The sequence below is a fragment of the Asterias amurensis genome, chromosome 18 (assembly GCF_032118995.1).
Source record: "Asterias amurensis chromosome 18, ASM3211899v1".
Taxonomy (NCBI): Eukaryota; Metazoa; Echinodermata; class Asteroidea; order Forcipulatida; family Asteriidae; genus Asterias; species Asterias amurensis.
In genome coordinates, this window is record NC_092665.1 from 10,661,221 (window position 1) to 10,687,726 (window position 26,506).

The following is a 26,506-nucleotide window of genomic DNA, read 5'->3' on the forward strand; positions in this document are numbered from 1 at the left end:
CGGAACAAATATTGAAACTACGCATTTTCCAACTCGAATCTCATACCAGCTGTCAAATAACAACCTTGTTCTTCTGCGTCAGAGCTACACCGTTTTGTTCACGCAAACGTTTGAGAGGTACGAAGAATGAGCCCGAACAGCAAAACGAGGTTGATAAAAGTCACATGATATATTTGTGTCACGTGCCTCTAGCTTTTGTTTAACAAACCTTGGACCGTGTGGGTAGTGTAGGTCACGTTATGTCTAGTGTAAAAAGTTACAGTCAAGTCATATCGGTCATGGTCATATCTACAATCTAGACTAATTTGTGTTGTGTCGAAATCCTACCATTGTCTTGTCTGTCACACGTGACATAGTGTATGTCCTTCTACGGTAAGTAAGTGAGTTTGTTTTAGCAAATAAGTACAACGAACAACAAGAAAGAAGATTGAAAAGTGAGCGTGATTCCTCCCTGCCGGAGTGGACCCTGACGTGACGTGGGGCACTGCTTACTGACTGAGTTGAGTTTCTGAACTGAGGCCTGACTGAGGTGAGTGAATGAAACCTATTCATAAATACCCCAGACAGTTTCTCCACTCCTATTGGTGGAGAGTGCATCATGTGGGGGTGTTTAAACGGTTGATAATGACCAGTTTTTATAACCGGCTGGCTTCCGCGCGTGTGTCAGGCGCGCAAGATTATCACGCAGAACGCAATTCATAATCATATTACTATTACAGTATTAGTAATAGCGCGTAATCTACTTCTAAGCGCGCGCGCGTAACCTATTTCGGAAAAGTTTCCGTTTGGCGCCACCACTTTTTCATTCGAAATAAAATAATATAGTATCTAATTTAGCTGATTGATATATCCCTTTTTGTAAAAATGAGTGAAAAAGTGGTGGCGCCATACGGAAAGTTATCCCCTATTTCTAAGCGCTACATGCGCGCACGTACACATAACCCACGCGCAATAGACTCTACACAAAGTTTTTGAAAACAATATTTCAAACCTCAAATTTTCAATTGTCAAAGTGTCTGTAGGCCTCCAATTGTAATTTTTTAAAGTCACCTGGAAATATAATTTTTTTTCTTCAAACAGTAGAGTATACATGTATGTTTCTGAACAATAAAATAATTTTTTGAGTAATTGTTTTTAACGATTTATATGTTTAAAAAACTAAATAAAGTTATGCGGGGATGACTCCGCCTACCCCTTTTGTGACGTCAATCGAGGAAGACTTTGCCTCGATCTAACATCGATCACACGTACTTGCAAGTACATTAAAGTTCTAGTGGTGAGTTTTACGTTTCGAAAAAGTTTCTTTCTTGCATTTTCCCGGCAATGTCGACCAGGTGGATGCAGCAAAACAACTAAAGATCGGGTCAGTTTGCAAAGTGGTCCGGTCGACGTCTTTTCCAGCGCTGTGCAGCAAACACTTTGAGCCGTTGTACTTAGAGAATCCGGAAAATACTACACATTTTGACATGAAGAGAAAAGTTCTTTTCTAAAACATGACGTCATCCTTACAATTTTTCCAGCTAGTGTGGAAGTCGAAGAAGGTACCTGAAAGACGTAACGAACCTAACATGCCTAAAGGAGCATTTTCCTTACGTGAAAAAAATCAGGGATTGTTTCAACTTTGAGGGCATGTTTTTAGCTTGCGCCAAGCGTCGCTATCTTGTTCTGGCACTGCATGCGATTCATTGCCTCGATTGACGTCACGAACAGTGCCCTCTCGGGTCGGGATTATTTTCAAATTTGTAAATAACATGGAAACTAATTTTTCAAAACCTTGTTTATTCATATTCTACTCATCAAAACACATATTTTAGTGACAAAAGCTTTATTATGACAAAATACCACTTCCAGGTGACTTTAACGTTTTTTAACAAAAGGGCATTTATGAATGGGAATAAAAGAGTAGTGACTCATTTTTAAACGTCCATTTAAAACCTTGCAGGGTTGTTGCCGTGCGCGACAATTCGACCATGCTGGCTTTAACTGGCCGTGTAAGAACTTGTCGCTACCCTTTTATTCCCTTATTTAAAACTAGGCTATTTTTTAAAATTTTCGGCTCCCAAGAAATAATAGCAACATGTATGATCTATGAGCCGCGAACCGGTCTACTTGGTCCCAAGCCAACTCGGTCCCAGTCAACTCGGTCCCAGTCAACTCGGTCCCAATTTAACTCGGTCCCAAGTCAACTCGGTCCCAAGTGAGTCAACGCGGTCCCAAGTCGACTCGGTCCCAAGTAAAATTGGTCCTTTGACCAACCTTAATGTTTGGTAAATTATTTTATTGATTGGTACTGTTTCGTGTAAGTTACTTAGATAGATAATACTATGTTTGTGTAAGTTTACTTACTTATTGTTTTCAACCAACCTTTGTTTTATTTTTAGTATTTTATTGGTAGGCCAAGTTTTTTAATTTTTAAAATTTGTTTTATTATGTGTATAAAAGAATATATTGGTTTGCGGTAACACCATGTGTGTATATCTACTTGCCAGGTAGAGTTGTTCTTAGGGAACTGTCTTGCTTTATTCGTCACCTGACGATGACTAGAGCAAGCTAGTCGAAACGTTGAGACCAATTCCGAACTGACTCCGCGGCAGTGCAGTTATTACGATCCTATAAGCTAAAGTAGTAGTCCAGTCAAATTTCTATACCATCCGCCCTGGTAATAGTTATAAAGCAGGACAGTTCTTTTCAGAACTGAGAAGTCTCCCGAACCTCCGATTTTCTACTCCACGGCAGTAGAATAAAGCAAGACAGTTCCCTAAGAACAACTCTACCTGGCAAGTAGATATACACACATGGTGTTACCGCAAACCAATATATATTTATACCCCACCATGCAATGCCTCAAATCCTATATATGTATAAAAGAAGTTAGATAGAAGTTTTGTTTATTATTATTTTTAACCATAGAGCAAGGACCAGATTAACCAAACATTGTTTTTCTCATGGTCTAATTATTAGAAATCAGACTTTATTTTATATTATTTATTGCATATGTGTTTTTCGAGAAAATTGTTGATAAAATAAACATCGTTTTTTTTCCCCAAGAAATCAAAGAGGATTCAATTGTTAATGTTTGTCAATTAATGTTGATTGTTGAGAGCCATATATAAAATCCAATAGTCTTGGTCTAGTTGAAAGCAAAGAAACATTTGAACTAATTGTTTTTCAGTTGACATTTATCCGCTCATCAACACAATTAATATTCAAAAGTGAAACAAACACATGTATGTTATGTATAACATGTAACAGAAACAAGTGGGACGCTATTGAAGACATCGGATATACCCTGGACATTGGGGTGCACACTTATCTCGTTTCATGTACATTGTACAAACTGACAATGTCAAAGGACATAATTTGTTTTTCCGATTCAAATAACTTTCCGACCAACAATCATACGAACCGAGTTGACTTGGGACCGAGTTGACTTGGGACTGAGTTGACTTGGGACCGAGTTGACTTGGGACCGAGTTGACTTGGGACCGAGTTGACTTGGGACCGAGGTGACTTGGGACCGAGTTGACTTGGGACCGAGTTGACTTGGGACCAAATTGACTTGGGACCAAGTTGATTCGCTGGTCTATCGATGCCTATTCTAAAGATTGTTCAGTTGTTGCTATAATGTGCTTTATATCTTTTTTTACAGAGACAGACTTGTTGTAAAGTAAGGCAGTGTGTGTTGCATCGGGTATTCGTTGCATCATTATCAGTCAGCATGGGTTGGACTCCATATCAATTCTTTTTAGCTGGTATGATGCTTGTGACTGGCTCAATCAACACACTCAGCACAAAGTAAGTTGTCCATACATGTATGTAATAATGTACATCCATGTAGGCTTTAGGTTGGTTTGAAAATTGTGAGTTGAGGTGGGGTGGGGGGGGGGGCTAGGTGTAACAGTTTGGTTTTTGTTACCAAGTAAACATGGTAAAAGGTGCATACTTTTAATTCTGATACTGACAATTGACATGACTGGGGCTAAATCAGATTCGGATAGGATGTAAAGCTGTAGGTCCCGTCGCCTCATACTTCAAAGACATTAAAGCTCCACATGCCTCGCAGGAAATATAACTACTGTGTGCTTTGATATGCCCCTGTGATTTTTAGCACTACACTGTTCATAAGGACATTGTAGTATTATAGTGTTTAAGTGTTCACTCTCGTAATGTACATGTGTAATCTTCTATTGTCTCCTGTCTAGATGGGCGGATGTTCAGACAGCAGTTGGAGATCCCAAGTATGGCAATGAACCACACGCATTCTTTCATCCGTTTTTTCAGGTGAGATGTTAGTAGCAGTAATCAGGGATAAATTTTATTATTCATTTATAAAGTGCCTTTGCTGACAGATTACAAGCAGTTCATGCTGTCATCGTCAAGACAGAACAACTATATCACATGCTGTGTGTTTTGAGGCATCGCTTTGTGAGGCATCAATGTATATTCAGTTTGCAAAAACACCATGTTGTATACATACCGCTTTGCTATACGTGTATTTGTTCTTTGATCCTGAGTAGGATTTGGAACTTGGAATGTAGATTTAAAGTGTAGATTTGAAAAAAAAATTCCTGCTTATTTTCTTCTACAAGTACCTGGGCGGAAGGTACATGTAATACATCGGCCGGGACTGTACTTCATTTGCTTTAGTGGATCGAGGTGGCTTCTTATTAATTTCACTGCCACAGAGTGAGTTCTCAATTTGTCTCAACATGTCCACAAACCTGCAAATGTCCAAAGAGGAAAGCACTGTCTATAAACCCTCAGTGAAGGTGGTAGAATGTTCCAAAGCTAGGCACAATGGGGGAAAAAGCTACAGTACATACATGTATCACCTGCTCGCGTTTGTAAGCTACAAGACTTTCTGGTAATTTGTTGTGTACATTGTAACTTGAGCTACTTTAAAGAAAAGAAGAAGGATTTTGAACGAGTAGATAGACCCACCTTGGCCTCAAAGATTGACCAAGATTGACAAAAACAAGCCTCAATACGTTTGTCATATATCCAGAAACTAGATCAATAAACAATTGCATATATATCAATCTGTACTGGATAGGCAAAAGTGGCACTCAATCATAATCAGGGTCACAAAAGGTCAGTCCTGACTCATAGGTCGATGACGATGATAATAACAATGACAGTTTTTTGTAGTGTGCCATATCTGTCAGAAAGACACTCCTGGTGGATAGAAAAAGGAACTCTGCTTATGATAATACTTACACCTCTGAAATTGAAATTACAAGTCCTTTTGTAGCTTTTGAATGGGCAGCATAGTATGCAATTATCAGGGGCAATGCATGTTGAACACTGTGTTGGATTGTACTTACTGGGTTTTAGGCAAATCCTGAGATGGACATTAACAGAGTTGATAAGGATTTGATTCAGTGATTGTTTGATGTGCAACCCTTTGAGTTTAACAAACCTCAATTATTACCTACACGTACTATACATAAACACAATGTGTGTATTGTGTGAGCACAATGTTTGTTACTTTGTACAGTTGGCCTTGGTAGGACTATTGTAACCCAACTCAACAAATAAATAACTGTAGATTGATTGTCCTTTATCTTGGATTTACTAAGAGCTGAAGGATACAACTTGATTTCCTGTCCAAAGATTTGTCTTAAAGGAAATGTAGAAACTGCTAAGCAAACACTAGCAGGAAATTAGTCATATTAACATACTGTTTAAATGTGGATTGGTAATGTTGTTGGTAAACTTATTTTGGTACTTATTTTATATATTATACTTAAAGTCAAATACTACTTTTTTGTACGGGCTATTGCCTCCGTACCCTTGTTTACATTGGAGCCATTTCTGCCAAATTGCCATCAAGTACATGTAGGCCACTTCTTTGGATGATTTATTTAGGCCCTATTGGTTTTAGACCACTCTATCTGACCACTATAAAAGTATGTGGCCAGCCCTTCAAAAATAAGATAACCTGAACTTAATGGTAAGTTTATGATCCCAATTGATAGCATTTAAATCATTGAACTAAATTTATAAGGCTGTAAAAAGCACAGTCCCTCAGTTTGGTTTTGTGTGCACTCATTTTCAAATTGAAAGGTTCCTTGTGAAAGCTGCAGGTGAAAGTTACAAGTCTCTTACTGTACACCAAACAATGTATTTCATAGTTTCCTTTGGGGTGGGGGGGGGTAAACATGTGATGACACAAATGTAGCCCACTTTTTTTATTTATTAATTTTTTTTGGGGGGTGGGGGGGGGGGGGGTAAACATGTGATGACACAAATGTAGCCCACATTTTTTATTTATTAATTTTTTTTTATGACACAAATGGAGCCCACCTTGTTGGCCTGTTATGGCCCCCCTTTCATTAAACTACACCATGAAAGAGAGCCATCAGCCCAACAATGTGGGCTACATGAATTAATGACATGAACAGAAGCACCAGAGCTTGAGTACGGTGCTCTTATCAGCTCGGCCACACACCCCACTCTTAACAATAAGTTATTATACTTTTTTGATTGTAAATTTGCTATCTTTTCCAAAAGGCTTCCTGTATGTTTCTTGGAGAGCTATCCTGTCTCGTGGCGTTCAAGATGCTTTTCTTCTACCATAAATACAGAAAAACAGACAAGGATTTTGGGCCGCAGAAATTCAATCCTTTGATTTTGTTGCCGCCAGCTTTGTGTGATATGTGTGCCACTTCCTTGATGTATATCGGTAAGCAATTAAAACATTTTTGTCTAGTTTCTGTTTCAAAGTTTATTTTCCTAGTTTACTGCTGGCGGTATGTCATTGTTGTCTATAGATAGTTCCCCATGGCGTAAATCGGCCATCTTTATGGGCAATGCGGAACACATAGCCATATGTTTTGCGCGAGAACGGTGTGCAGCACGCGCAGATTTCACAAAACTCGTTGCCTGATTGGTTAGTAAACAGCGTGGTTGCGTTAATAAACTGAACGCTTGACGCGCCTGCAAGCTTAAATGCAATTTGCCCGTAAAGATGGCGTCTATTGCAACTTATCTATATGTAGTGCATCAGGCTCAATTCAGGGTTCCAATTTGGTGGAAAAACCCAGAAGACCACATGGCTTGTGCATGTAGCTCAAAATATTTACTGGACCAGAATGGTTCAAAGGTTCTGAAGCAGACAATGGTGCTTTGAAAGGCAGTGGAAACTATTGGTAATTACTGAAAATAATTATTAGCATAAACTTTACTTGGTAACGAGTAATGGGGAGAGGTTGATAGTATAAAACATTGTGAGAAAGAAGTAATTTACCGCGAATTTGATTTTGAGACCTCGGATTTAGAATTTGAGTTCTCGCATCAAGCATCTGAACAAACACAATTTCGTGTGACAAGGGCTTTTTTAATTTAATTTATTTAATTTAATACATGTATATCACAACTTCGATGACTAATTGTGCTCAAATTTCCACAGGTTTGTTATTTTATGCATATATGTTGAGATCCACCAAGTGAGAAGACTGGTCTTTGACAATTACCAAAGGTGTCCAGTATCTATAATACTTTTCTGCTAAGCAAGAGTAAGCATTACCAGTTGCAAATGGTACAAACGTGACATTTTGTTTTGGCTGGTAGCCATCTGGTGAGCATGATTTTGCTGTGCTTACCCACTTGTTGTTCCCTATGAAACTGGGTCCTGTGCAGTTGAATGGTTCCAATTGGTTTGTTTACTCGCTGGCAAACGTCACTGAGAGTGTAGAACTTTTTGGAAAAGAATGTAGAGTTTGGTAAAAAAACATTCCTTATTTATTGTCATGGTGAAGACTAATTAAAGAGACACTTTTTACTTAGATTTTTGGGGTTGAAAAAATAACTGACTAGAGTGGGATTCGAACTAATGACCTCCAGATTAACGTGACGGCGCTTTACCAACTGAGCTATCTAGCCTTATGTTGGCGGTGTCCCTGTTTTGTCAATATCAAAGATATACGGGGGGTGCCAGTCAGAAGCCATACAACCGTTAACGTTAACTGCCGTGTAGCCAGGGATCACACCCAAATTTCGATACAACCTGAGAAGCGGCAGCCAGAGGATCACCTTAAGGGGGTGCGACTTTTTGTTTCAGATATCAATATAAACCACAAGGGAAACTGACTGGGTAAATTTTGAAATGATTTTTGGGGTTGAAAAAAGAATTGACTAGAGTGGGATTTGAATCAACAAACTCCGGATTACTTAGCTGTAATTTTTCGTTCCCAAATCCTTTTTCATAGGTCTTGCATTTACATACGCCTCCAGTTTCCAAATGCTGCGCGGTGCAGTTGTGATCTTCACTGGTTTACTCTCGGTAGCCTTCCTCCATCGTAAGCTGCTTGTTCATCATTGGCTTGGGATGCTGTGTGTTTTACTGGGCTTAATCCTGGTTGGATTAGCGGACATCGATGAGTTAGAGAGTGGAGACCATGATATTAATAGTATCATCACAGGTAATTAACAAAGAATTCTAGCACTACATGTAGCTGTGCCCTGTATAGTTAGTCTGGGTGTCTAGTATACACATATTGACAATGAGGTAACTAGTGTACGTCTATTCCCCCCGAGGGACTTTGAATGACCAGAAGAGGGACCTACGGCCGAGGGAAATAGGCCCCTCTTCTGGTCACTCATAGGCCCAAGGGGGAATAGACATACATTTTGTACACTAGTTACCGAATTATGCCAGTCAATAGGTGTTTTATAACACAGCTCGGTCTTAAATGTCAAATAAGAACAGAAATCTGGAAAAGAAAGGAAGTTTTGTAGTTGCTGTTGACGGTTCAAGTCAAAAGAGGGCGCTGAAACCGCGCACTATTTTTAAAGACTAGTGCCCGCTCGGGTACTAGTTCCCGCAAACCACGCGTGCGCGACCACTGGACTATATTATCGTAGCGTCATACGTTATCGACCCTCATATGTTTTCGGTCCCCAACTTTGATTCCCGTTTACCGCGAAATTGTGCAAGCTGCACCGGTGACAGAAGCTATGCAGTTTACTCACGGTCTGTATTTTCATCAGGCTTAATCATGCTGAGAATAAAGTTTGCTGTCATTGGTTATGCTCAAACATTTATAAAATGATTGATTTTTGGTACTAATCACTAGTGCATTATTATGCCAACATTCAAATGAGTCAAAGAAACATCATCCAACCTCGAAAGTTCAAAACAAAATTACTATCTGCTAGATTGAGTTTCATTCTGCTTTAGTCACTAGATTGATCACGTGAGGTGGTTACTATTTGGGATTCTATGGTGTGCAGAGGTGGGGAAAATATTAAAATATTTCAAGTGAAAATAACAACAATTTTTTGTTGTTGATTTACTGCATACTGTAATAAATTCCGATAAGCGTAATAAATATTAAGTCTACATTAAAGAGAAAATATCATAGATTGGTTTCTTATCTCCTGAAACCAAACATTACTGGTCTGAAATGAGGGAAAAAGGATTGTTATGAAGTGTGAGTGCATCAAGGAGGGTGGGGTGTTTTACTTTCATGCCTTATGATACATGTATCTCTGGATTTTAATATAGTAGCCATAATGCCTTAGGACAAAAATGTGATTAAATTTGTTAAGTAGTAATTGAATAATATTTTTGATTTATTTTGCACGCCATACTAGCTTCTGAATATTCAATAAAATACCAACCAATGAAAGGTGTGAAAACATATGACGTTGCTCCAATGTCGTGCATGCATAAGCACTGTTGATGGCGGACTGTCTCTCGCAAAGTAAAACCAAAACTTTAAAAATTTCAACACACCATGAAGTGAAATGGTTATTGTTAAAAAATTGGATAGATGATTTGAAAAAAAAATTTTTTGTTTTTGATTGTGAACAATTTTCCTGTTATCCTACTGAAAACACATGACACCAGGATACATGTAGTTCATCCCACGTGATCGTGTTGCAGCCAACCAGAATACAGAACAAGCAAGAGGTGTGTTATAATACAAATATTGACTGCTTTGAGTGCTATGGCTAACACTATAACTCCTGAGGTGATCCCTAGGAAAATACAGCGGTGTGGGGATCACAGAGGGAGTCAAGAGTATTAACCATAGCAAGAGTAAAAGTAGTCAATATTTGTTTTATAACATCTCAACAGACTATTTATCATCCTCGCACACGTAACGTTCGTATGAGCATTTCAGATACACATATTGGGCTTTGAGGCGGGTAAAAAAGATGTCTAGGTACATTGTACTGTGCGCGCCATGTGAGAGTCTTTGGACTAAACATGGCAAACGACTATTACACCGCCGCCGAGTTTCTAGTAAAACTACATGTAAGACGTACCATGTGACGCGCTCTAAACCAATGAAAAGGCGGAAAATTTTTGTAATGCGTGTTACAATTAAATTTACTACTCGGCTAGTTTGCATCAAATAGTTCGACACTAATCGAGACTAATTTTTCATTCCCAATATGCATTGTGGCATAAAGTTTACCACAGGCGCATTTACATGAAGTAAATCCGTACTGCAAGGATTGAAGGATTGTGTCACTGATATCTGGTTGTGTTTTGAATGTAAATTTTGTATTTATCCCCGATGCAAATTTAACATCTATTACATGGTTTGTTGTACCCGCTGCTGAAGCATAGGATTCAAACTGCCTCTAGCTACCGGGCAACCTTGGTGGTCTAGTTGGTATGACACTGCTCTAGAATTGCAAAGGTCATGCCTTCTCTAGCTGACTGAATATCTCAACTTTCTTCCCGCAGGTGATTTGTTGATTATCATGGCGCAGATCATCACAGCAACTCAGATGGTCGTGGAGGAAGCGTTACTGAAGAAGCACAAGATACCAGCTTTGCAGGTCGTTGGCTGGGAAGGTGTGTAAAACCCTCAAAAGTACTTGTAGGGTGTCATGGTTGAGTGGTTAAAAACATCAAATTCAAGTTCTGGTGTTTATTAAAGTCATCGGAGTGTGTTTGGGTCCTGGGGCCACTTAGCTTTGCAATTACGATTGACACTTGTGTCCTTGAGCAAAATACTTTAATAAACAATGTATTTGCTTCTCTTCACCCAGGGGTATAAATGGGTACCTGTAGGTGTAGAGGTTGATATTGTGAATGAAAAAAGCCATTAGAGCGCTACGATTTCCCAGGTTGTATACTCCCCAGGGAGCTGAAAAAGAGAAAGGAATTTTATTTGCCCAATGACCATGATGACCAGGGCACTAATGTAAAGCGCATTGATATGATTGTTGTGAAATGCACTATACAAGTATTTGTTATTATTATTTATATCCTCGGGGGACAATGCCCGTAAACACTAACCATAAACATAATTGAGCTTCAGTCACCATTTTCACTTTTTCTGAGTGTACAGTTGGGCAATGATACATGTACATGTACTTACTCAAAACAAAGTTACGAATATATTTTGATAACTGCCACTTAAGTCGTGTTCCAAGTTGTAACAAGTTGACCATACAATTGATTAATCTTGCAAAAACCGTGTATCGTTTGCTAGGGGATACTTCAATAACAACTGCTTGCGAAGTCTAATATAGCTTTACGCACATAGAGCAATATAGATTTTACGCAACAACATCAAAAAAGGCACTTGTAAATGACTTGATTCAGAAAACTCTGTACCCCAAAAATCCTGAAATTGTAAGAAATGATGATTCTTGTGCGTACACTAATCTGTGTATAGCATAGGTAGGGTAGCTGGTTTCTGTCCGGAATTTTTTTGCTGCACAACGTGTAGGTTCTGTTTTTGTAAAGTGCCGTTAGCCGAAGCTGGGACCGAAATTTAAAAAGTTATAAACTTACATGTATTACAAGTGATTATGTAATAGTAAAGGTTCAATGTCTCGTCCTGCCAGCCTAAAGGCCACAATAAATTATAAAATATGTGTTTTTTTTTGTAAATATACGAAAAAGCTGATGAAGTTCTTGTACAAGACTGATGTTAAAACTGTCTTTGTCTGGATCAAGCCACTTTTGAATCAATTAAAATATTGCAAGTCTGAACATGACTGACAACTAACTGCTGTACATGTACATCATTCTTTAAAGAATTTATTTTATTTGAATAAAATCCAGGTTTCTTTGGGTTCTTCATACTGTCTACTCTTCTTGTGCCTTTCTACTTCATCAACGCTGGCCAGCTGAGTGAACTACCGGATCACGTCTTGGACAACGCCATCGATGCCTTCTATCAGATCAAGAACAACACTTTCATTCTGGTCGGCACAGTCGGCACAATCGTTTCCATCGCCTTCTTCAACTTCTCCGGGGTCAGCGTGACGAAAGAGATGAACGCCACCACGAGGATGGTGCTGGACAGTCTGCGCACCATGGTTATCTGGGCTGTGTCGCTCATCGTGAGGTGGGAGAACTTCGAGTGGCTGCAGTTGCTCGGCTTCTTCAGCTTGATTCTGGGCACCTTCATCTACAACGATGCTGTGTTCGCCCCGCTGCTACGGAAGTTCAATATCTTACCTCCTTTAGCCACAGAGGAAGATAGCCTGCGGGAACCCCTCCTCAGGCCGGCTGAAAATGATATTAATTACAGTACAAATGGTTTCAAGGATCACGAGACAAGTGGAAAATACCTACCGATTAATTAGGCGCGTGGTAGAAGTTTGATGGGTTTCTTGAAATATTTGCAAAGGACTGTTGGACTGATTTTTGTTTTATTTTGGGTGGGATTTGAACCCATGCGTCGCCATATTCTTTACGAGCTACACAAAACACGTTGATACATCATATTTTACTGTGGCAGTCTTCCAACATGTCCAATGGGAGACTTTTGGATAGTCCTTTTTAACAGTTCTCACCAGTAGTGCGCGCGCTCAGACCTATGCCAGCAATACTGAGCATGTGTGCCCCTGCTTAGAGCTGTAAAAAAGGATCGATATGTCTGCTGCCGCCAGCGTCTCAAAGTCTCCCATTAGCATTCTAATTTACTTTCCTATTCCTCTTGATGCTCTGGTATAATGTCTGACTCAATTAACCCAACGTCACCATTGTAACAATCTTGTTTGCGCTATTTTGGAAGCCAATTTTCCCCTGTGTTATACACTGTTATACAGTGTAGTGAGTTTTTTATGCTTCATGCCGCTAGTTTAGGTTATGACATCATTTGCAAGAGGTATATCAATCAACGAAAACATTTAGCAGATTAATTAGTCTTAATGGAGTGCCCTGAATCAGAGGTGTCCTAACTGCCGTAAAAACGTTCATGAATTAAGGAACTTAAAATCTTTCTAGCAATAAAAGCTTGTTAACGTGTACATACATGCATGGACCATTACCATGCTACCACCATTGTTGTGTTCCTCGTGTGTGCTATAGTGATTATCAGTACTGATTACCATGAACAAATCAACCAGGCTATTTCTCTTTGAGTCTACGTTTGGCTGTTCTGGCTCCAAAGCTGGCATACAATTGTCACAGGAAATCATCCACTTCATTCATTGATCAAAAGCATTTCTTAAGATAGAAACTGAATAGAACTCTGAATAGTCTCAGAAGAAAGACAAATAATATACTTTTCTTGCATAAATGATCAAAGAAAAACTAACTCAATCTCCTGTGGGCTTTGGATATACAGTGGAGCCAGTTTGTGTGAATTGAGCATGGCTTACAGTGGAATTACATCACACTTACAAACAGGATAATGAAGAGAAAAGAAGGCCGTGGCATGGTTAATATCAACTTACTGAAATAAATGGTACTTTTATTCAACATGACACAGGTTCAAAAATCAAGATCTTAGGAAAGACGCCATTTTGTTTATAACTTTGTAACAAAGAAAACAAATTGATTTGAAAACCCTTAAAAAGGAAGAGACAATTTATTTGTTATCAATATTATTAGAACACCATATATTTTTTTCAAACAGTTATCAATTATAAGTATTCAATTATTAAATACTTTCATACGATAGTGAATCTTTAGTACTTTTTTTATTTGTAGTGGACAAGATCGAAAGAAAATTGTGAAAGTAATTTTTATAGCAATGTAAGCCATTTTATTCATATCGGTTGGAAAATCTTACTGCCATAACCATTTGAATAATTGATCGATTCTCAAAGCAAATGTTTTCCTGAAAAATTTGTCAACAAAATGTGTGATTTAAAGGAGAATTATATTTCACTAGATGCCCAAATTTTCCCTAATTTGATCGAACTATACTATAGGATTTGTTCTTGAGCTACGTTTATGCTGATTTTATTTTTGTGCTCATATGATCTCGTTTTTTCCCATTCTGATTTGCTTTTACCAAAGTAATTATATCTCATTTGTCATGTTTAAAGGCATTCAACATATTCAAGACTTAGTTTTCACCATATTCACCAGTTGAATTTCTGCTGTATTCACAATTGATGAAAAGGAGAATGGTTGGCCAGCCTACTGGTGCACCGTGCTGGCTTACAAAATCTAACAATGTTTGTGACCTACATGTAACGAATTAGAATGATAAATGGTGTTCGAAGCTTCTCCTTAAAGGAACACGTTGCCTTGGATCGGTCGAGTTGGTCTTTGAAAAGCGTTCTGTAACCGTTTATTGTAAAATGTATATGGTTAGAAAGATATTGTAAAAGTAGAATACAATGATCTACACAAATATGCCTCAAAATTGCCCTTTTTACCCTGTCGACTAACACGGTTGGCCATTTATGAGAGTCAAAATTTTGACTCCCATAAATGGCCGACCGTAATAGTTCGCGACGTAAAAGGAAAATCGTGCAATTTCGAGTGATACTTGTGTGGATCATTAAATTCTACTTTTAAAACATCTTTCTAACCATATGCATTTCATAACAAACGGTTTCAAACGCTTTTAATAGACCAACTCGTCCGATCCAAGGCAACGTTTCCTTTAAGACGAGCAGACTATACTCTCAGGAACGTCGAGACCAAACCCAACTCTTTTCAGAGCCAACACTCATTCAAAAGAGATTTTACACGTACCCGCAAGTCTACAATTTATATTTATATTTATAGTCAATCTTTAATTAGAATGATGCTATTTCTCCAGTGAATGCTAACTGTTGAAATTGAATCACTCCTTTTTAAATGTTGAACATTAGTGTGACACGGATTTTTTTGATTTCCAAACGAAATTGAATGAGCCAGGTGTAAAACTTAATGACTCTGCCTTTGAATTTGGCTGTGAGAACCTTTTTTTTAAATGAACTTTATACATGAATTGCATATGAAGTAAATTGCTGGACCAATTTCCAAATGCATAATGTCATGTTTAGTTTTAAAATTTTAAAGATAGCAGGATTAGCTTCTGCATTCATAAATATCACAGACAGTTTCGCTCTTGGTGGAGAGCATGTCATTTGGGGGTGTTTAAACATGTGATATAAACACGTTAAGAAGTGTTTAAACATAGGCGTGGTGCGCAAGCTTTACGCTTGACGCTACATGTAATATATGCGTAATGCAATAAATACACTGCTAATCAAATATACAACTATTTGTTTGCATGTGTCAAGGTGTAGTGTGCAAGCTTTACGCTTGACGCTACATGTAATATATGCGTAATGCAATAAATACACTGCTAATCAAACATACAACTATTTGTTTGCGTGTGTGTATGCACAGTGGTTGAACGGGATTCACGAAATGGAGCATGAGATCTTTAATTTTAGTAGGATTTGCTTTTCAGTATTTGTACATTTAAAAAAAAAGGGCATTTATGAATCTGAATAGAAGAGTGGTGACTCGGTCTTGTATCTTCGTTTAAAACTTTGGAGGGTCGTTCCTTAATCGCTCGGACACGACCCAGCCGGTTTTAAACAAACGTTCAAGATCGAGTCACCACTCTTTTATTCCCTTAACTCTGTAAGCTTAACAAGTTGATTAAGGAGAACAATTTCTGTGTTTTGCTCTCCTAAGTACATTCTTTGTTTTGTCAAAATAGTGTCCGGATTAATGTGCCAATGCTCTACCAACTGAGGTATCTTACTATAGCCCTTTTCTCACTGTTACGCTTATGTCCCTGTGAACTTAAACTGAGCCACTCCGGGAGTTGTTTTAGCCCACGGTCATGATGGTTACCCTGCGCACTTTCCCACTCTTTGAGCACTTGGGTACCCTTTTTTGCTGGGGTGGATCAGGGGTAAAACGAACACCAAGTGTGAAAGGCCAAGCCATTATCCCCTGGAGAACGGAGTAGTGTGAAAATCGCGTATAGGGCGAGATAACTCAAATTGTAGTGGAGTGACGATAGGCCTATGTTAGGTTCTAGTCCAACTTTTTAAAATTCAATAAGTAATATTTCTCTTGTTAAATTTTACTGGACAAAACTTGAGTTGTAAATGTATTTTCTGAAATTTGAAGAACTGCAAATTGTTCAGTTTCTTGTCATATTTTCCAGTGTGAGGAATAAAACACATTAAAGGCAGTGGACACTATTGGTAATTGTCACTCAATCGGTCATCGAACTTGCGAGATAATAATGGAAGAAAAAACACCCTTGTCTCACGAAGTTGTGTGCGTTTAGATGGTTGATTTCGAGACTTCAAATTCTAAACTTGAGGTCTCAAAATCAAATTCGTAGAAAATTACTTCTTTCTCAAAAACTGTCATTCAGAGGGAGCCGTTTCTAACAACGTTTTATACCATCAACCTCTCCCCATTACTCGTCACCAAGTAAGGTTTTATGCTAATAATTATTTTGAGTAATTACCAATAGTGTCCACTGCCTTACAGGTTGATAGAAGGATTACCTGCGTCTGGATCGTACGCATAACACTTATTTGGTTTTGCTTTTTGAGTCCTTTGGTAAAAGAATCCACAGCTGATGTACACTGGCAGATTGAGTGAATAATGTGTTAATTTTTAGTTTAATGGATGAAAATTTCACATATTATTAGTCTCTCCTCACATCGAAGAGTACACTTTATTTTAGGGGAATTGGATTGAGCTGAATCAAAAGTTGTACAAAAGTTATGAGGGTGCTAACGATTTGAAAATTTAGGGAAAATATGCTTGCACTTCACTTGTTAAAGCAATTTTAGAAGGAATCAACCATTCTCAGCTGATGCATTGTCTCTGCTTCCCTTAAAGGATTTGTGTGATTTTTGAACACAACACAATGTCCACAGATTTACATTAAACATGTTAAAGGCGGTAGTTTGGTTTCGTTTTGTCAAGTTAATGCTGATTCATTGGCACAGTGGGAGACTTTTGGACGGTACTTTTTCACAATTCTCGACTGAAGTGGGCGTGCTCAGACCTACGTGCGCAATACTAAGTATGTGCGTGTATGCTCAGCGCAGCAAAAAGGACCATTACATATGTCTGCTGCCGCCAGGCGATCATCACAATAAAAGTCAATGTGAAAGTTGCAGCCGAGTATACCTGCCGAGAAAACAACAAATTGCATCCTCATTCAGTCATTATTTTCACGATGAATGCATCCACATTCTCTTTTGCAAGGTGACAGCAATACCAACCGCATCTCCAGTTGCGGCAGTTGAGAATGGACACCGACCCTCAGAAATTTAAGAAACGATTCATGCATGAATCATTTCTCAGATTCAAATATTTATTCTGCTTTCTTATCAAAGGGGACATTTCAGAAACAAAATAGTATCACAGGATGCTTACTACAATTTTCGTCTTTATAACAAGTAAGCTACCAAATTACACAACTCTCTTTTGTGCCAATTATTACTAAAAGTATGATCCTAATTAAAAAGAAAATAAACCAATCACCCAAGCTGATAGGTGTTCATTTTATACACACATTATTTATTGCTTATTCTGTCATTTTCAAGGACGTTTAAAATGATTTAGCACATTATCTTGAATATTTATGTCGTAAATCTAACAGGATAAATGTTATTTGTTTCAAAGGGATGGATAAATTTGCACACGAAGTAGTATTCAAAATCTTGGAACTGTATGATTTGCATTTCCATTGTTTGTTCATCACTCTTTGGAAGTCCCTGTTACAATGGCTTGTCCAACTAGAGATTGAATTTTGTTAAATATTTTGTTAAGCTTTACTTGACTTAGTCATGACATATTAAATGTCTCATGATTCAATCAACTTAGATTGTTTCACAACTCATTATTTCAAATTATATTATTTTATGCTTTGAGTTCAAAACATATATAAAATTCTATCATAACATACTCAATTTCTATGTTGTTCCAGCTGCTAAATAACCCTAATAACAATTTTACAAGCAAAAATGTGAACCACTTTACGCACATGTAGTCTGAACTGAGTGTTCCCTCACATGACTTGACCTTGCCCTCCTCACTACAGAGTAAGACACACGTCATACACTCTACAGAGCAAGACATGTTTCATGCACACTACAGAGCACCCACTCGTCATACGCACTATAGAGCAGGACGTGTGTCATGGGCACTACAGAGCAAGACACGCGTCATACCCACTACAGAGCAAGACACGGTCACACCCACTACAGAGCAAGACACGTGTCATACACACAACAGAGCAAGACTTGTGTCAAACACTATACCCAGGTACATGTACCTGTACATGTTGGTATCAGTTGATGGATACATTTTTTCAATCAGATCACTTGTTGGCTGGCAATGCAATAATGTATTTGAATCTAGCAAAAGGGGTGGATATTCAGTGATTTGTGTTTGTTGAGGTTCGACACATTATCATGCACAGCATTATATGCTGATTATAAAAAAAAATTAAAAAATTATTATTCTTTTTTTATATATCAGCCTAATTACATTAGACGTATACTTATGTTGATTCGTAGTATTTCATAATCAAAATCTGAACAAGTTATTGTCTTTTAAAACTATTGTTACAAACAATGTACACAATCAGTATTTTGCTCGCACAATTCCTGCTTCTAAAACAATTTAAATATATAGAAAACACTGAAATTTAACATAAAATCACAGTTCAACCATGGTTTCTGAGTTTGATGCTGCGATAACATGCAGGAATGCCGTCCGATGTTATCATTCTGGAACAAACATTAACCTTTAAAATCTTTGTCAGTCAAAGGTAAACCATGGTTACTGTAGACTTGTAGTCGAACACAAATTCCTCTACTAACAAGTTCAGTTCCTTGAGTTTATATCAAAAGGTTAATTTAGGAGATACAACCTCGAAAAATGACCAATTTAAAATACATACATGAGAGAGCTGGTAACCAGCAGACTCCTCACTAAACCTATTCCAATGTTTTTCTAGTTGACTCTTTAACAGCAGGGTACCAATTCACTCACTCATGCATTCTTTCAAACGACACCGTTTCTACATAAATTTAAGTCACCCCATTGAAACAAATGATCACGTTTACAATCCCCAACTTCAAAACACAACCTAAAACTGGCTATGATTTTAACTTCATTCATCGCACTTTAGTCTAACAGTACAAAGACTCACACGGCCTCTCTACTTGATACTTGTTCACTAACTGCGTAAAAAATCCTCATCCGTGTCATCTTTTTGGCATATCTTTTGTTGAGTTTCTCAAACCCTGGCGTTGATGATCTTGACAAAGTCTGGCTTCAGAGATGCACCTCCGACCAGAAACCCGTCAACATCTGGCTTAGTGGCCAGCTCTTGGCAGTTGTTAGCACCGACTGAGCCTGAAATGCAGGTAAATACATGTAGCAAAACAAAGTGTCATTAGTTTCCATATGAAAGCTTTGAGTCAAGAAAATAGCACTTTTGCTTACTTAAATTTCTGCTTTCAAAATAGGACTATTTAAAATAATTGTTTTCCATGAAATTGAAAAACAGAGCGAGGAAGGAAGTGGTAGCACTTTTAAGATTAACCAATTACATTAAAAAACCAGCATGAGCTTTTGTGGTACGAACTACATGTACTATGATACCTCATGCAGTTTTCAAAGTAAGTAGTTAGTCTTTAAGTGCTATCACTAACTTCCTCGCTATGTTTTTTTTAACTTCATGGAATTTTTTTTTTTTAAATAGTCCAAGTTTGACCGCACAACTAGCATAAAATCGCCATTGCATGTGTTGGTTACCATTAATTTTCCCGTGCTTGTGTGAATCACGCCCCCCCCCCATAACTAAATTTCACTCGGTTTACAACATCGTGTTCTCAGGACCATGGAACCCCTGCTTATTTCCCTTGTGTGAAAAGGGCTTGCGTATGACTTAATTAAAAAAACACCCGTGATAATCAAAATGTTCACCTCCATAAATAATCCTAGTTTTCTTTGCCACAGCGGCTGAAGTGTTGTCCGCAAGCCATGTCCGCAGTTGAGCATGGACTTCTTGTGCCTTATGAACAAAAAGAGAAAGCATTCGTTATTTTAAAGTCACCTGGAAATAGAATTGTTTTTCTTTCAAACATAACAGTATATGCTTACGAACAATAAAACAATTGTTTTAGTAATTGTTTGTCACGATTTATATGTTTTAAAAATATATAAAGTTGTTTGGGGGGCTGACTCCGCCTACCCCTTTTGTGACGTCAATCGAGGCAGACTTTGCCTGCAATGGTATAGTAAACACACGTGCAAAGTACATGTACGTCCAAGTCGTGAGTTGGTACATTTCAAAAAGTGTTTTTCTGCATTCAGCAGCAATACACCTGGTCGGCATTGCCGGAAAAAAAACAATTTTTTTGTTTTTTTGAAATGTACAAACTCACGACTTGGTCCGTACATGTACTTTGCAATTGTGTTTACTCTACGCATTACAGGCAAAGTCTGCCTCGATTGACGTCACGAACAGCGCCCTCTCGGGTCGGGGTCTACTCTTAAATTTGTAAATAACATAAGAACTGATTTTTTAAAACCTTAGTTAACTGTTTATTCACATTCCACTAATCAAAACACATATATTAGTGACAAAAGCTTTATTTTGAAAAAATACCACTTCCAGGTGACTTTAAATGTATAATACTTCAGGCCACTACAATTACTCAACCAAACACAGAATGAGGAAAATAATTGACAGTTGCTAAAATGAAGTTTAACCCTTTGAGGGGAAAACATTTCTATGATACCATTTATAGCATAGGAAGAATTATAATTTCTTAAATGCTTACTTATATTTGTATTTTTATTTCTTAATCCTTAATGTTATGTTTTAGCCTTGTCCTGCTTGTCCATTTTCTTGTTTTCATTCTTGCAATTTTTAATCCGTGGCGTATTTTCCAGTACCTCGACTAAACTCAGCCCCTTGGGTGCAATGTTTGATTTAAAAAAAAAAATATTGAGCCAGATCCAAAACCTCTCACCTACAACTGGAAATAATCAACTTCATTGGTTGGATAAAACTTGCCAGTGTATGACACTTTTTTTAATACCATTGATGGAAAGTTAAACACACCGTTAAATCATTTTAAAGATTTAAACCAAACATTTAAAAATTTTCCTCCATCACTTTTTCACATCTCTTCACAGAAGCGCACGAAAGGTGCGCACAAGTTTTGTCATGGCTTCATTCAGTCCCCTCACTTTTTTTTTGTCGTCATGGCAATATCTTTATGCTAGAGCTAAAAAACAAAATCTGTCAATAATTGAGCACAGCTATCATGTGAATCTAAGCAAAAAGTCACTCCCTAAGAAAATATGCAACCAAATGTTCCTTATTTTCCATCCAGTCGCGTAGGGGTAGTTTAGTACACTGAAATTAGCACTCCTTTACCAATAACCAAATAGCTTTATCTGTAGATAAGAAAAGAAACTGAACCATTTCAAACGTTACTTTCAATCAAGGGACATATTCCTGCAGTGTTAGCATTACCTGCTCTGGTGTAGCCGTTACCCCAGTTCCGATGGCCCACACTGGCTCATAAGCAATCACAACCTGATCCCAATCAGTAACATTATCTAAGGATCAAGAACAACAAAATAGATGGGATCAGCTGCAAAGATATGGGATCCAACATGATCTAAAGAAACAGTATACACCAAACATGCTGAGCACTTTCAGTTTTTTGTGGGCTATTTTATTTAAACATACAGCATTCAAATTTTGGGGGATAAAAAGTGATATCTTTTTCCATAAACGCAGTACAGTGAAATATTTCTTGAAATGCATTATTCAAGCAGCTGTACTTTTGTACATTTCACAATCGATAACGTCTCAATGCAATTTACATTAGTACCCTGGTCATTGGGCCAATAACATGCCTTAAATCTTTCTCAGCTCCAGTGGCTTTTTCATACGCAAAATCAACCTGTACTTTCGCAAGTTACCATTTGTACCCCTGGGTAAAGAGAAGCAATTATAGTAAATCATCTTGCTCAAGGACACCAAGTGTCATGATGGGGATTCAAACCCACACTCCAATGACTTAACCACCAGATCCATACAGACCCTTAAACTTCTTGTTGCTTACCAGCAATAGCCTTTGTCTGATGGAACACAACATCTGTCGTCTGACCCTGCTGTCTTTGTTCAAGGGTTTCACCAATGCAAGCGATGACCTTTAACCCTTTGCTTAGAGCGTGCTTGACCTTTTCTCCAATAAGCTGAGGGTAGAAAAAAGATAATCAAACATTTAAACTTTACATTTTTCTGGCTTTTTCATTTATATGAAAAGTACATGTTTAAAGGAACTGGACACCTTTTGTATTGTTAAAGAAAGACCAGTATTCTCACTTGGTGCATCCCAACAGAGAATAGTGAAAGAAAACAACCCTTGTTGCACAAATTTGTGTGCTTTCAGAAGCTTCACAAAGGCTCCAGTCCTGAATTCTTTAAACATTTGAGTGAGAAGTTACCTCTTTCTCAAAAACTATGTAACTTCAGTCAGTCAGAGGGAGCCGTTTCTCACAATGCTTTGTACTATCAACAGCTCTCCATTGCTTGTTGCCAAGTAGGTTTTTATGCTTAACCATTATTTTGAGTAAAATTCCTATCGCCCTATTGTCCAGTGCCTTAATAGTTTGATGTGTGATTAACTTATGAAGTTGCACCAAGGCTAAAGACCAGAAGCAACAGAAGCCGTTAGGCCTAGTGTCCAGTGCCTTAATAGTATGATGTGTGATGAACTTATGAAGGTGCACCAAGGCTTAAGACCAGAAGCAACAGAAGCCGTGGCCTCTGTGTAATTCTAGACCTGCATGAAGGCAAACTGCCTCTATTTCCTTCATGAAGAGTCAGTCCTCCACATGATGTATCTTGATATGAATTGGATGTGACGTAACTGCTTTTGTATCTTATGTACGCGATATAACATTACAAAAAAAGTTGGGATACAATACTTTTGTTCTGACTCCATGATTTGATTTTTCACATGTACATTACCTCATCAGTTTCCCCAAATTTATGACGCCTCTCAGAGTGACCTAGAATGACCCAGCTGAGGCCAAGGTCTAGCAGCATCGCTGGACTGATTTCCCCTGTGAAAGCACCCTTGTCGACTTTGTAGCAATTCTGGGCAGCGGTGGAGATCTTAGCCGGCAGACGTTCTTGAACATAGCTGAGATATACAGCTGGTGGGGAGACTACAACGTCTGAAATCAATTCACATAAATTATACATGTTATAGAACCAACACAATGAAGCATGAATCAGGAGCGAGAAGTAAAACAGCTCGCTGAATATATAATGCGGCCTCTACAGAAATCGCATCATAATCACGCGCATCAATGAATATCCTGACACACCGATGATGTTTATTAGCGCTTGCCAGCTCCAAAATTGTTCATAAAGGTACACCCCGATCACAGCTTTTGTTTTACTTTTGTTTAATTAATGGAAAACAACATACTTTACCAATATCTTATTATTTATTAATAAAAGAAAGGGAAGAAAATGCTAATTTCACACCCCCCAAAATACTAATTACACGTATGATGAATATTGAAAGTGAACTAGCCCCACAAATCGGTCCAATCCACTCCGTATCCTTGGCCCCAGCACCACTGATATCAAAACCTTTCGGAATCCTTGAAAAACCATCTGCAACGTTCTGCATCATGAAACTTACCGATCTAATGCTTCAGAAGTTGCAGAACTTGGAATCGTTCAAATAGGTATCACAGATTTTGAGTAAAAATCAAGTGGATTTTGCGTGTGAATTTTCTCAACTAACGCTCTTTTACCGCCAATGCCGATATGCCGATTGTCCCCCGACCTAACGTCCGTCGATATATCGAAAATAGACAAAAACTCGATATTTTGTTTACATCGAAATCGCCGATGTCACTTTTATAATCATATCGTAATATCGGATTTTCGATATATCGAAAATTTCGATGTTCCTAAATGATATCGAAAATACAAAAAGAGTGTCCGATTATTTAAAAGAAATCTGTGTTTGAGTATTAGAAAAGCCGTTGTCGTTATGTAGTTTCATCATTTTGAGTTGCCCTATTAAATAAAATACGTTTTACAACCAAGTAATGTATGTCTGCTTGTTCTTTGTGTTTTCGCCATCAGCCGCCGGCCCGCCGCAGAAGTTCACGACCCCGCGCCGAGTGCACGGTAAAACCTCAAAAGAAACTGCCGCTGCTGCCACAGCCTATCGGCTGTTTAGGATGCAACTTCCCATTGCATTGCGCATGTGATCAAAATCAATGCGTCTTCATCACAGCATTATTGACTTTGCAAAAATACCCCGCAAAAACTTCCCCGAATCAACAAGACAAAACAAAACAAGGAAGAAAACAATCTTACGTTATACAGTAAAATAATCTTTCTATCAATCCAAGGTATCGTAATGGCGTCATTTTGGTCAAATAAAGCCTACACGTTGTGTTGTTTTCGGTAAACAAGCTAACATTTCCGAGGAACTATATGCTTCGCAGACCACGCTGTCGGCGGCTATTGCTTGCGTACCAGCGAAGACTATGCTGTTGTACGGTTTAAGCGTGCACACCAGCATGAATGGTTATTGCAATTCGGGGGGAAAACCCGTTTGCCCAAGCATGCACAGACACGTGCAGTCTTTGGTCAAGGCGGTATCGCGTGATGCACTGCGTTATTTCGACAATAGAGGGCGTTCTAGCATTCAATGTTTCTTGCCTTTGTTATAGAATGCAAAGTAAAAAGACTACGAGCCTTTATTGGAGACTATGTGACTGCATGCTGCGTGCGTTGTATATTGTGATCGCGGAGTGGTAGGTCTGTGTTTTGCGGGACCTTCAAGTGTTTTTTTTTCGATGATTATCTCAACCATTTTCAACTGTAAAGGTAGTCCGCGCGCCCGTCGGACAACTTGATTGACACTTCTACGTCAATGCATCGGCAACTGACACCTTAATGTCGGCGTGAATTGTGGTGAGCGTTCACCAATTGGCCAAGCCAGCGGTAGCGGAGATCATACTTTGTTGTAAAACCAGAAATAATCGGGGCGGGACTACGCAATTTGAAATTGTTTGAACTACAAACAAGTTCGGGGGATCAGACAAAAACAGGTTGAAATGTAACCCTATTAAACTGTCAGTCTACGGTATATATATTTCTACCTCCATGAGTATACCAAGTGCTGTTTTTAGGCTTCCATCTTGCGCGCGAGAAATACTCGATATATCGAGTATACTCGATATTAAATTTTCGATATATCGGTTATGGGAAAAAAACCACATCGACGGACGTTACCCCGACCGTGCGCATATTTTTTTCCCAGGACAAACGTGTGGAACCATCTGCACACGTTCATCCTGGGAAGAAAAGATACCCAATCCGCGCTTCGTGTACAAACATACGGACACGCGTCTGGGAACTATTCTTCGTAGTTCCCAGATGCGTGTCCATATGTTTGTACACGAAGCGTGGATTGGGTATCTTTTCTTTCTAAGACGAACGTGTGCAGATAATTCCACACATTTGTCCTGGGAAAAAAATCTGCGCACGGTAGGGGGACAATCGGCATCGCGGCATTAGCGGTAAAAGAGCGATAGTTGAGAAAATTCACACGCAAAATTCACTTGATTTTTATTCAAAATCTGTGATACCTATTTGAACGATTCCAAGTGTAGTGCTATCTGCAACTTCTGAAGCATTAGATCGGTAAGTTTCATGATGCAGAACGTTTCATGATGCCGAAAGGTTTTGATATCAGTGGTGCTGGGGCCAAGGATACGGAGTGGATTGGACCGATTTATGGGGCTAAATAAAAGTGAACTAGCCTGTGTATCAAATTAAAGGTCGGCTTTAATGGGATAAATTACAAAGATCTAATCAAGAATGATGTGAAGATCAAGATTAAGCTTGTTGTTTATTTTTTAATTTAACATCTCGAATTCAAAATACTGCACATGCTACACACAGCACAAGGTTCACTGCCCTCTGTTGACATCGCCGCTGCATGGCGGCTGTGTGGATTATTAATTTACCTGTGTTTTCGGGTACTTCAGCCTCCTTCAGAAAATGCAATATTTCATCAATGCTTGCTTTACTACCGTTCATCTTCCAGTTGCCACCGACGAAGAAGTCTCTGCCACTTGCCATGGTTGAGCTGGAACACTTAAATAAGCCTTTTCAACTGCAGAACAGATGATTTTAAGAAAGAGTTATTTTGTCACGTCCTGCACGTACAAATACCAGCCCCAGGGAAGTATATCACCCAGAAGTATCAAAACATTTTTCTTCACTTATATTTCTTGCACCAG

The 26,506-nt window shown here is 38.5% G+C and overlaps 2 protein-coding genes across 2 annotated transcripts; one reads left to right on the forward strand and one right to left on the reverse strand.

Annotated features, from left to right (window-relative positions):
- The first annotated feature begins 226 nt into the window (after positions 1-226).
- Positions 227-16,676, forward strand: LOC139950370 (solute carrier family 35 member F6-like). Its single transcript, XM_071948990.1, has 7 exons — positions 227-529; positions 3,650-3,795; positions 4,203-4,281; positions 6,514-6,685; positions 8,211-8,423; positions 10,703-10,813; positions 12,035-16,676. The coding sequence occupies exons 2-7, from the start codon at positions 3,719-3,721 to the stop codon at positions 12,559-12,561; spliced, it is 1,179 nt and encodes a 392-aa protein (XP_071805091.1). The 5' UTR covers positions 227-529; positions 3,650-3,718; the 3' UTR covers positions 12,562-16,676.
- An 811-nt stretch (positions 16,677-17,487) lies between these two features.
- On the reverse strand, positions 17,488-26,435 carry LOC139950371 (triosephosphate isomerase-like). The gene is made up of 6 exons (XM_071948992.1): positions 26,231-26,435; positions 23,196-23,404; positions 22,285-22,417; positions 21,687-21,772; positions 20,126-20,213; positions 17,488-19,552 (listed from the first exon to the last, which is right to left on the reverse strand). The coding sequence occupies exons 1-6, from the start codon at positions 26,343-26,345 to the stop codon at positions 19,434-19,436; spliced, it is 750 nt and encodes a 249-aa protein (XP_071805093.1). The 5' UTR covers positions 26,346-26,435; the 3' UTR covers positions 17,488-19,433.
- Between the last annotated feature and the right edge of the window lie 71 nt (positions 26,436-26,506).

Bases quoted from the DNA above. Each gene is read 5' to 3' on its own strand.
- LOC139950370 (XM_071948990.1), top strand. From the start codon at position 3,719: ATGGGTTGGACTCCATATCAATTCTTTTTAGCTGGTATGATGCTTGTG. The intron at 6,686-8,210 runs GTAAGCAATTAA...CCTTTTTCATAG, and splicing joins CACTTCCTTGATGTATATCG to GTCTTGCATTTACATACGCC. The intron at 10,814-12,034 runs GTGTGTAAAACC...AATAAAATCCAG, and splicing joins GCAGGTCGTTGGCTGGGAAG to GTTTCTTTGGGTTCTTCATA.
- LOC139950371 (XM_071948992.1), bottom strand. From the start codon at position 26,345: ATGGCAAGTGGCAGAGACTTCTTCGTCGGTGGCAACTGGAAGATGAAC. The intron at 21,773-22,284 runs GTAAGCAACAAG...CTTGATCCTTAG, and splicing joins TCAGACAAAGGCTATTGCTG to ATAATGTTACTGATTGGGAT. The intron at 19,553-20,125 runs GTGAACATTTTG...CCTGCATTTCAG, and splicing joins AACTAGGATTATTTATGGAG to GCTCAGTCGGTGCTAACAAC.